The sequence below is a fragment of the Lontra canadensis genome, unplaced genomic scaffold (assembly GCF_010015895.1).
Source record: "Lontra canadensis isolate GAN:19392208 unplaced genomic scaffold, GSC_riverotter_1.0 scaffold1, whole genome shotgun sequence".
Classification (NCBI taxonomy): domain Eukaryota; kingdom Metazoa; phylum Chordata; class Mammalia; order Carnivora; family Mustelidae; genus Lontra; species Lontra canadensis.
In genome coordinates, this window is record NW_022630995.1 from 54,316,935 (window position 1) to 54,328,509 (window position 11,575).

Genomic DNA, 11,575 nt, shown 5'->3' on the forward strand with positions numbered 1-11,575 from the left:
ACAACCTTGTGAGGTCTTATTACCTCCATTTTACAGATGAGGAAAGTGAGAAGCAGGCATTGAGTGAATTGTCCAGTGTCCACACAGCTGGCAAGGAGCAGAGTCTCTAACTCCAAGGTCAGTGAGAGGAAGGGCAGAGATGCCAGGAGTATGGGAAAGCTTTTTTTTTCTGGTCCAGGCACCGCCCTTCCTCTCTCCACTTTCTCCTTCTTACCTTCCAGAACAGGGGCGCTCTGGACTGCAAAGCCTGCGCGCAAAATGTGGTGGTGGTTCACACCGCAGAACTGACTCAGGAAAGGGCGTGAGCCGCAGAGGACGATCAATACAGGATATCCTCAGCCGTGACCGTGGCCTCTTCGATTTTGGTCTTAATCTCCGGGAGCGGAATTTGACTGATGGCCACGACTACCAAGTTCGCAGCGTGGGCGGAGGCACTGGCCACACAGATCCAAAAGGACTCTTGGTACCGTTCCTCCACCACCACGAAGCGGAAGAGCCTCTCCTGGAAGTTGGCGATGCGCTCGGTGAGGTCGTGAAACTCGACCGCGGCCATGAAGCTGGCGATGGCCAATGCCACGACTCCACCTGCAACCCAAAACGTCACCCTCGTTCAGCGCTCCTTGGTACAGCTGTACTGGCCATCTGCGAGAAGGCACTTCTGTAGCACATGCGACACATTTGCTTTGGGTTGAAAAATTCTTAGGGTGACACAACAATTTTTTTTTTTTTCTCAAGCAAACTTTACCTCCACTGTGGGGATCTACCTCTGGACTCCAAGGTGAGAAGTCTTTAATCATCCTTAACCACCCTTTAATCATTCCCTTTCCATTTAAGGATAAGAAGAGGAGGTAAGAGAAAGAGGAGAGGAAGCAGACAGGGGAACCTGGAACGGTTCCAAACTTCACTCACTTTCCTACCTGTTGCTTCCAACCTCCGTGTTCTGGGAGGTTCCTCGCTCTTCCTTTTTGCTTTTCTACTGGATGGTTTTAATTAATATTTAAAAAACACATTTATCACGCTTTTTTGCTTAGATTATTATGTCTTTGTTAAAGGAAATTTGGACACCAGAGAAAGTCACAAAGATGAAAATACAAATTCACTTTTATCCTAAAAGCTGGGTATAAATACTTTGAACATTTTAATGTGTTTCTTTACATTTCTTCCTCTTTAACAAAATTGTATTCTGAAGCTTTTACTGTGTAATGCTCTTTTTTCCCTCTTTACTTGAACATTTTTCTATATTGTTAAGTGTTCTGTTATAGCACCACTTTAAACTGGTGCATAATGTGTTCTTCAAGCAACACACCTAACCAATTTAATTAAGTTTAATTGAGTATGACTTTATTTCTGGATATCTAGATTGCATCTAAGTTTTGTTACTATAAAGTGCTGCAGTGAACACCTTTTTATATACATCTGTGTACTCTTTTCCAGTTATTTCCTTAGCATAAATCCCTATTTGGATTGGTTTAATTAAAAAATATTCATATTTTGGGGGTGCATGTGTGGCTTAGTTGGTTGAGCCCCACTCTTGGTTCAGCTCAAGTGGGGATCTCCGGGTCATGGGAAAAAGACCTGCCGCAAGCTTCACGCTCAGTGGGAAGTCTGCTTCTCTCCCCACCCCCTCTCTGCCCCTCCTTCTGCAGTCTTTAAAAAATATATATTATTTTTATGCCTTGTAACACTTTTAACACTAAAGTTTTGTTGAACTGCCTTTTTAAGATATTCTCATCAGTAGTTCTTGAGAGTGCCATCTCTCTGAAGCAGTAACTTGACAGAGAGGAGCGTTTATTTAATCCTAGGACTGAGCACTTTTTACATGTCAGCCGCTAGGAGGGTTCATGCAGATGGAGCCAAGATACCTGCAGTTTGGAAGGGGCCAGCCATGTATATAAGTAATTCTATAGGATAGTCGTGGTCTGCAAATGCAGGCAAATACACAGTAACTGATCTACTGACATTACATTACAATACATGGTAAAACAACATTATGTCCTTGTACACTTTTTGGTCACCCTGTATAACCTATCCCAAAGATAGGGATAGGTTATTGCCATCATGATCCTTGACCATTTGACTGTTTTCGGAAACAGCTTCATTTCTGGGAATCTTGTTATTTTTTTGCATATGGCTTTTTAAGTGCATAACTAAATGCTAAACATGAATTAAATATGTATATTATATAAGATATTATAATATAAAATATTATATATAAATATATATATCTATATATCTATATATCTATATATCTATATATATTTGGGAGTAAAATATAATCCCCAATCAATACACACTTTTGTCTTTTGTCTTGGAAAATAGGTCATGATGGTTATAATTGATACCATGATTAAAGGAAAGACAAAGGGCTTAGACTTAGTTGTACATTGGTTGGAATCCCACCTCTGCTACCTATTGTTGTGTGGCCTTGGGTAAGGCTTTTAACTCTCTGAGCTTCAGGATCTTCGTCTGTAAATATGGGTCTAACGATACCGCCTCATAAGGAGGTTGTGAGCTTTAAATGAAAAGAGGCCAGGTGCCTCATCTTCTGTCATTTGGAAGGCTCCCTCCCACCCTCACAGCTGTGGGCTCAACCTCTTCCCCTCCACCCACAGTGCCCTCTCTTCCCCCTTCCACCCCCAGCTCTCTTCTCTCTTCTCCTCTTACTCCCACCTCTCCTCTTTGCTCCAAGTCCTCAGCCACTCATGCAAGCCATCAATTTCGCTCTTTACTGTGACAGAGATTCTGCAACTTTCAGTAAAGAGGACATTCATGCCCATGAGGAAGGTTATAGTTTAGGGAAGTAAAGACTGAGGTGGGCGTTCTAATTCCTACACACCTTCCACCTACCTACTTGGAACTCAGCCTGGTGGTGGCAGTGGACATGAATTTCTCTCCCTGGGGGCCTTCCTTACCTGCGAGGACGTTCCATAGGCAGATGCCCCCGGGGCCATTGACTGCCCTATATGGAACCTGGATCATGTTGAGAATGGCAAAGCCCATGCTGACCAGAGCCAGGGCCAAGGCCAAGAAGAGGAGCAGCAGAATTGTCACATGGAGGCCTGCATTGAGTTCCTTCACCAGGTGTGGGAAGACTGGGAAGAGAAGACACAGCCAATATTTCAGTGTCAGAGCTGGGCTCAAGTTTAAACAGTCCAGGCTTGCTTACCCCAAGGCTTTACTAGAGTGGAGAGAGGGCAAGGCAGCAAGGTCTGGGTTTTCAAAAAGCAGGAGACTTCTTGAGATGAACGCATGGACCCCAGATTTGCCACTTCTCATTTGGCCAATAATCCTCTCTTTCTTGCAGTGGATGCAAAATCGGAATGTGCCCTGGCTGGCAATTTAAGTTGCACTGGCTTCAAAGCCCTGGGATCCAGTGTGAGCTAATGCACACAAGCCCTAGATGGTGGCTCTTTAGCAAAGGAGGTGGGCAAGAGAATCAAAGAGGGCCAACTGAAAAGATTTAATCTGGGTCAGAGAGTTGCTTTCATTAAATCAGACAGGTGCAAGAGGTTTCAGGTACATCTGTGAAGAGTGTAGAAGGGCATAGCAGAGTGAAGCCTAGACCTGGCATCCAAAGATCTGGGTTCAAATCCCAGTTTCGCTCATTTGCCGCAAGTATAAAATAGAATCCTCTGAACCCTGCCTCCCCTACCCATCTTACCAGATTGTTGAGTGGATCAAATGAAATGCATGGGAATAATAATGGTACTTAATAAGCACTGATAGGAAGCTAGAAGCATCACCTTGGATCCCTGGACAAGGTAGTCATTTTTCCCCATGTATGATGGACACTTACTTTTCATGTGGACCATACTCTATTAGAATATTAATTTTCCATATTCATGTGGCAGGATAATTTAGTGAGATCTTAATTTGTATCTGTTTCCTCTATATTGCTCACCACACAGTAGCTATGAGAAGTAAATGATACGGTATGGCAGATACTGCCTAGGAAAGACTGAGTTCTCAAGATGGCGGCTGGGGCTGTTGCAGTTCTATTGTTACTCTCTGACTTAGGGAAAGTCACATGACTCCACAGAGCATTAGTTTGCTCATCAGTATAATGGGGTAGCAATAACTGCATATGAACTGAGAGTAACCAACATATGCTGAGCACAGCCATGTCAAGTACCAAACCCTTTACTTTACATCATTATGTCATTCAATGCTTGTGACAAGGATGTAAGGTAGATTTTATTAAACCAATTTCCATATAGGCTTGGGCATTAAGTCCCTTATCTTTGGGCAAGGTGACTCTGAATTCTATATGAGATTATAATCCTGGATGCCATATGATATATGGAGTTTAGATCGCTGTTTTCAGTAATCACACTGAAGAATTTAAAATGACGGAAGCTAAAGAAAGCCCGAGCATACCCCTTCTTCTGCAGCTACTCCAGGGTTTCTACTGAGCACCTCCTGGTCAAATCAGGGTCCACTTTGTGAGTTTGAACTCTCTGCTTCATCCTTTGATGTCATGATCAGCCCCTTCTTGTCCCCCCTGGGGAGCCAGGACTCAAAGCTTTCCTGGTTCCACCTTACTCCCCTGAACCCCGTTCCCCTCTGGCTCTTTGCTGGCTCACCTGCCTCCCTGTAGTCACAGAAGGTTGGTGCCTCCCAAGCTTGAGAACTAAATATTGGTCCTTCTCCCTTCAAAATTCTTTCCACTGAGAAGTTCCAGACACTCCACATTTACATCCTAGTTCTAATCTATCTTTCTTTCCAGTTCTGTATTTCCATTTGTATTTATCTCCAGGTGGTTATCTTGTGGGCATCAGAAACTACTCTGAGTGTCTTTCCAAGGAATTTTTCTTGCAAGGTTTCTCTTTAACCATTGCTTCTCTCCTTTCTTAGTGTCCCTTAGATTTTTTTTTTTCTTTTCAAATGTTCAGCCCTGCATGAGTGAATGTTGTGATAGACTCAAGTCTGTCCTTGACCCACAGCAATGCAAAACCAGCCAACACAGCGTAGCTCAGCTCCAGTGAGTGTTTTCAGAGAGAATCAAACCCAAGGTGCTGTGATTGGAAGTTTATATTCCCTCCTCTGGGACACCCCATGGCAGCTGGGAAAACTAAACGTTCTTGAACGTTGTCCTACCCAGAGTTGGTACTAAAACATCTTTTATGATTCTCACACAATTCTGGTGCTGCAGAGAGCAGACCGTGTTAGATGAGCCCCCGGGGGGCTGTCTCTGGTTGGGGCATCCCTCTGGGAAGGAAGAGGAGGGAAAGGGACATTTATTGAGTTCCTCCAGTGGACAAACAGAAAGTGCTCCTTTCTTTGCTCTGGCTTCTGGCAGAGGGAGTTTACATTCTTGTGAGCTGGGATGGCAGGGGTTTAATCAGCACTGCTGTGGAAGGGTTCAGTCTTTGTCTGTTCTCCTCGGGGCTCCTTCTACTGCAAAGCTGGTATCTGCCTCAGCTCCTTCTCCAGAAATGGTAATTTGTGCTTCGGGATTCCTAAATTATGCTAGACCTACGAACTGCCACCTCACATCCTCTATTATCCATTGAACTGTGCTCTCCCTGTTATCCCCCACAAAAAAGAATTGTTGAAGTCCTAATCTCCAGCATTTCAGAATATGACCTTATTTGGAAATAGGGTATTTAAGAGCTAATTAAGATGAAGTTGTTAAGATGGGCCCTAATCCAATGTGATTGGTGTCCTGGTAAAAGGGGAAATTTGGACACACAGACACGTGGAGGGAAGACCACGTGAAGAGAGACGGGGAGGGTGCCATGTGAAGACTGGATGACATGGCCACAAGCCAAGAACCCTCGGGGCTACCAGGAGCTGGAAGAGGCTAGGAAGGCTCCTTCTCCCATAGGTTCCAGAGGGAGCATGGCTCTGTCCACAAGCTGATTTCTGAGTTCTAGCCTCCAGAACTATGAGAATACATTTCTACTGTTTAAGTCACCCAGTTTGTCATAGTACTTTGTTACGGAAGCTCCGGGGAACTAATATACCCTATGTTTGTTGGGGTAACCACTCAGTCATTTCTAGTGGGATCTGTCCACCCTGGAACCTCACACCCCTAGGAATCCCCGTTCACCCACCACTTCCCCACGACTCTTTGCTGGATTCTAGGAGAACAGTAAGGACTACTAGGGAGATGCCTAGCTTTGGGAAAGTCACCAGTCACAAATTCCAGAAGGAGCAACATGGAGGAAATTAAGAAGTCTGGGTTCAGACTAACCTGGGTTGGGGTCTGGCTCCAACATTGAGGGCTCTGTGACCTTCAGCAAGTTGCTTAACCTCTCTGAGCCTTAGTTTTCTCCTAACTGGCAAGGTTATGGGGATTAGTGTAGCATGGGTCACAAGTTTGGTGTCTTGCATGGGAACATTCAGAACAGATGAATTTAAAAGTACTTTATTGTTGGGGTGCCTGGGTGGCTTTGTGGGTTAAGCCTCTACCTTTGGCTCAGGTCATAATCTCAGGGTCCTGGGATCAAGCCCCGAATTGAGCCCTGCATTGAGCCCCGCATCAGGCTCTCTCCTCATCGGGGAGCCTGCCTCTCTGCCTACTTGTGATCTCTCTCTCTGTCAAATAAATAAATAAAACCTTTTTTTAAAAAGTACTTATTGTTATTCATTTGACCAGTGTTTTTGAGTGCCAGTGTTTTGAAGCATTCTTCTGGGCTCTTGAGATCATCAATGAATAAGACAAGATCCTTGCCCTCATGGCACTACATACTAAAGGGGTGGAGACAGATAATAAATAATAAACATAACAGATAAATTATCTAGTATGTAAGAAGGCAGTTATCATGGTTACATGATACATCTTGCTATATAATTACCAGGGGCTATTTTTATTATATTCCCTAAGCACTGTCTGACTACAGTCTCTGGAATCGTGCTGCTTTTAATTGTCACTCCCTTGTTCAAGCTTGAGAACTTCCTTCATGAGGTTCTTTCATTTCCATTAATGATGACTATTTAAAAATTGTGTCTTTTCTCCCTCAGTTGTGTGTGTGTGTGTGTGTGTGTGTGGTTTTGAAAGAATCCCAAACTGCCAAAAATTGTAAGAATGGTACAAAGGAATTTGTTTTTTTTCTCCTGAACTACTGCAGGTAAATTGTCTCTGCATCCCTGAGTACGTTAGGGTCTATTTCGTTCAGAAAGAGATTGCCTTACGGAACCATAGTCGCAAAATCATTGAGTTAATGCTAGCACATGACTGCCACTTAATCCTGACACTCCATTCAAGTTCCGCCAATTTTCTCACCAAGTGATGTCTTTTAAAGCAAACAGACCCAATGCGGAATCACCTAGTGTGTATCATGTCATGGTCTCCTTTTGATGACCTTTATTTTTAATTCTTTATGTATATGTGTTTTCTGTGTGTGGGTGTGTGTAATGTTTTTAATGGAATTTGGAATTTAATGTTTTTAAAGGTATTTTTCCAATACCCTTGGTCCAGTTTAATTGCTGGGTAAATATAAATATTCCCCGAGATTTCTTCCTGAATATCCATAACAAATATGTATTTCTTTTATGTATATAAGTGATGCCAGCTCATATTATCATATTTGTTAATGGCTTTAGCTTTCTGTCTTTATGTATTTTTTTAAAAATATTTTATTTATTTATTTGACAGAGAGAGAGATCACAAGTAGACAGAGAGCGAGAGAGAGAGGGAAGCAGGCTCCCTGCTGAGCAGAGAGCCCGACGTAGGACTGGATACCAGGATCCTGGGATCATGACCTGAGCTGAAGGCAGAGGCTTTAACCCACTGAGCCACTCAGGTGCCCCTATCTTTATGTATTTAATAAGATACTTAACCCTGGGCAGGATTCTAAAAACTACAATTCTGAAATATAGAAATCAAATGAGTACAAGTCCTTATCCCCTTGCATTGTATTATGTTGATGAATTATGTTTGTGTAGGACACTGTTCTCTGGAGCATTCTAGTTGATTCTAAAAACTTGCAGAATATTGACTTTTTTGCTTTGTTTTTTAATTCCCAGAAGACCCTTTGTAAAGCTGGGCTTGGATTTCTGCTCTATTTACACCCAGAGCAGCTCTGAGGTCAGCCTGGATGTCAGCAGATGACCCTGACTACTCATGTTCATGGAGGGCAGTCAGTGTCTTGCCCCAGGGCTCCCCTCCAGGGATCACCCAACTTGGGCTCTCAACCCAAGTAGTATGATTCCAGAGCCCAGGCACACAGCCTCTTTGCCTGTTCTCAGCCTGTGGAGGTTTTATATAAATAGAAGTGGAAGCGTGCTGGGCTGGCTGAGAACATCCCAGTCACGTGGCAGGTGTCTGAAGTCTGGCTCTGCCGTTTCCTGGCTGGGGGACCTCAGGCAAGTTATATAACCTCTCCAAGTCTCAGTGTAGTCCTCTGCAAAATGGAAACGTTAATAATTCCTTCTTCATAAATTTGTTTTAAGGCTTACGAGAGAGAAGCCATGTAAAACATTTAGCAGAATGTCTGATACTCATAAGCGCTCAATATTTTAAGTTATTTCTAATAGAGGTGAACTACAGAAGTATACAAATCCCCGTTTTTAATGTTTCTATAAGCCTCTTCAGGAAAGAAAGAAATGTTCTTGGTGGTGAACAGGAATGTCAACGTGCCTTAAGTTGAGGCAGAATTCAAATTCCACAGTTAGACATAAGCACTCTTACAAATTAAAAAAGAAAAGTGTCCTGAAACAGCTTGTGTACCCCAAATATACTCACTCGTGAATTGGGACTGGCGGCCCCCGAGCCCGCACTGTCGCACTTTACATCCTCGGAAGAGCCCGTAGTAAATATCCCCAATGAACTTGACCAGCTCTGGGTCGGTAGCATTGACCAGGTCCACTCCAGTCTGACAAAGGATTTTCCCACTCAGCCAGTGGGGTGCTGCCAGGGCAACAATGATCAGGATAAAGGAGGAGAAGCTGAGTAAAGATGCCAGCCCATACCACGCCTTTTTGAACCATCCAGGCATTCTAGTGGGTGCAGGTTATCCTGCAGGTGTCCCAGGGGCGGCAAGGGTGGTTGGCATTCTCTGGACACGCTGCGGTCTCCGGCTCCAGGGTCAGCTCTTCCAAACACGGCATTTCAGGATTTCGAGTGCATCTTCTGGTCCTCCCTCACTGCCTGCCTCCACAGCCTGTGTTTACTATCAGCACATCCGGAAGTTTCTACAGAGACCGCCTTCACCTGACTCAAGTGTAGAGGCGTGTGTTACTGAGGGAAGTAACCATATATCTCCCACTAGACTACTATTTCAACAGCGGGTTTAATTTTTCCTTTGAGGTATTTAAATAACCCTGGCGTGGACCTCTTGATGGCCAGGAAGTTATTAGCAGGCAAAAACTAGGTAGATCTGACTATAAAGAAACACTAACTATTCTCAAAAAAATGCATGCAATAGAAGGAAACTGAGCATGTAAGGGTTAGCACTTGAATGCTGCCCACAATGCATGGTGTCAAATGTCGAGCTCTGGGCTGTGTGCCTGGGCATTTCTTTCTGTGAAATGTCACTGCTGTCAGGATCTCCAGAACCGTTATTCATACCTTGGGATGACCTCTGTTCTCAAGGTTTTTTTTTGTTTTTTTTTTTAAAGATTTTATTTATTTATTTGACAGAGAGATCACAAGCAGGCAGAGAGGCAGGCAGAGAGACAGGAGGAAGCAGGATCCCTGCTGAGCAGAGAGCCCGATGCGGGGCTCGATCCCATGACTCCGAGACCATGACCTGAGCCGAAGGCAGAGGCTTAACCCACTGAGCCACCCAGGCACCCCGTTCTCAAGGTTTTTAATTGAAATGTGTAGACAGGCTATATGATGCGTGGATTTATCACTGGGTGAATCTGCTGTGGGTAAATTGCAGCAGAAGTCAACTTGTGGCTGGACTGGGGCAGTCTGGACCCCAACACTCACATTCCTGTCCTCCAACAGCACCTCCCCCACCAAAAACCTTGTGTCATCTGAAGTGGGAAAGAAAAGTCTTTTTCTAATGTGTTAGCAAATGATCGCCTTGTCAGGGACTTTACTTCTAATACTGAAAATTTGTGTGTGTGTGTGTGTGTGTGTGTGTGTGTGTGTTTTCTTTTAATGTATAGCCACTAGGAATGAAATATTTCCTACTTTCTATCTTATACCATGGCTTTTCAATTTTGATTTTTAGTCTATTACTGTAAGCCAACTTGACGTCATGTGAGACTGATAACAGCAACTCTCAATAGTTTTGGGAGGTCACATTTGGCAGAAGTGGCACAGGACATTGTTTATTTGGTCACCGAGGTCTGGAGGGGGGGTTCAGGAGTTTGCATTGTTAATGGACAGGAGTTCCAGAAACCTCACTTGGAAAGCAATGAGGGGACAGAGGGTCATGGGAATGGAAACATTAGTTTCCTTCCTTATAGTGGGGTTCACTTCTGTGGTCTCTCCATAATGAAAATAAACAAGAGTGTCTCTGAAGCTTGTGTAGATCTTTTCCTCATACAGAAGGCTTTTACTAGATGCTTGTTGTCTCCCCCGCCCCGGCCCCCACAATGCTGCAACAAGCCTTCATGGCAGGCAAGGGATGAGGGATGTTCTATCCTGATGAACCCTCTCATGAGAAAACTGGATATCAGGGCTGGGGCTGGAGTTTAGGTCTTTGAAATATAGCAGGTCATCTTCATCACAATGACCTTGAAATAGCAAATGTTTTTCTGGTAATGAAGATATACAAAAGGCTGAGAAGAGGAGTTGGTGTATTAATAAATGATCAATAACATTTATTATTCTTATAGTAATGTTAAGCATGCTTTGGACCTGTGTGATACCTTTGCATCATATTTCTCCCTCAGATGATGGGCCTATGTCAACTATTGGTGTTTTAGGGATTAAGCAATTATTTTTAGAATGATTATTTTAAGAAAAATATGGGAAACAAATGATTCCCAATAAGCCCTTGAGGTGCTGAATGGAAGTATGCTTAAGTATAACTCTACTGAGGACCTGAGTTCAAATTCCTACTCCTCTGGGCAAGTGCTTGAGGCTCTGGTGCCTCAGTTTCCTAATATGGCATGGGATTGTTGTACAAAGTAAAATGAAATAGCACATTCAGATTACGGTATACAGAGGGCATCAAATAAGTGGTGTTAATCTCCTCATCTAGACTTCTAGTAATTCTGTTCTTGGTAATGACGCTTCTGATAATAAATGGTGTTGCGGTTGGCATCCTGTTCTCCAAGAAGGTATTTCTGTGTCTTATCTGGCACAAGGGTACTTACTGAGCAAACATCTGTATGTCTGCTACATGCACGACACACTGCGTATGGGTGGAGGGTGACACAAACATGTATAATATTGCCAAAACAGTGATACAAAAATTGTAGTATACTATATTTTAATGAATAACACTTCACAAATTAATGCTTTTAAAACAAAAAAAAAACCCATGAAAATTATTACAAGAGTTCTAAAAAATATGACTACTTATGGTACAACAGGCCTTGGTCTGCTAGAGACACAGTTAAAGACGTGAGTCCAATAATAGGTCCTTGGACCTCTGTGACCATATGTAAGACCCCATGTGACAGGAATGGTAAAGGTCCACAGTGAAGCCCCACCAACTGGCCCCACTAA

General features: G+C 43.4%; 1 protein-coding gene across 1 annotated transcript; it reads right to left on the reverse strand.

Moving 5' to 3' along the window:
* Window positions 1-275: 275 nt before the first annotated feature.
* Window positions 276-9,392, reverse strand: CLRN2 (clarin 2). The gene is made up of 3 exons (XM_032868162.1): window positions 8,690-9,392; window positions 2,913-3,092; window positions 276-585 (listed from the first exon to the last, which is right to left on the reverse strand). Exons 1-3 carry the CDS (start codon window positions 8,940-8,942, stop codon window positions 320-322), a joined length of 699 nt encoding a protein of 232 aa, XP_032724053.1. The 5' UTR covers window positions 8,943-9,392; the 3' UTR covers window positions 276-319.
* Between the last annotated feature and the right edge of the window lie 2,183 nt (window positions 9,393-11,575).

Bases quoted from the DNA above. Each gene is read 5' to 3' on its own strand.
- CLRN2 (XM_032868162.1), bottom strand. From the start codon at position 8,942: ATGCCTGGATGGTTCAAAAAGGCGTGGTATGGGCTGGCATCTTTACTC. The intron at 3,093-8,689 runs GTGAGTATATTT...TTCTCTTCCCAG, and splicing joins CCGCCAGTCCCAATTCACGA to TCTTCCCACACCTGGTGAAG. The intron at 586-2,912 runs GTAAGGAAGGCC...TTTGGGTTGCAG, and splicing joins CCTATGGAACGTCCTCGCAG to GTGGAGTCGTGGCATTGGCC.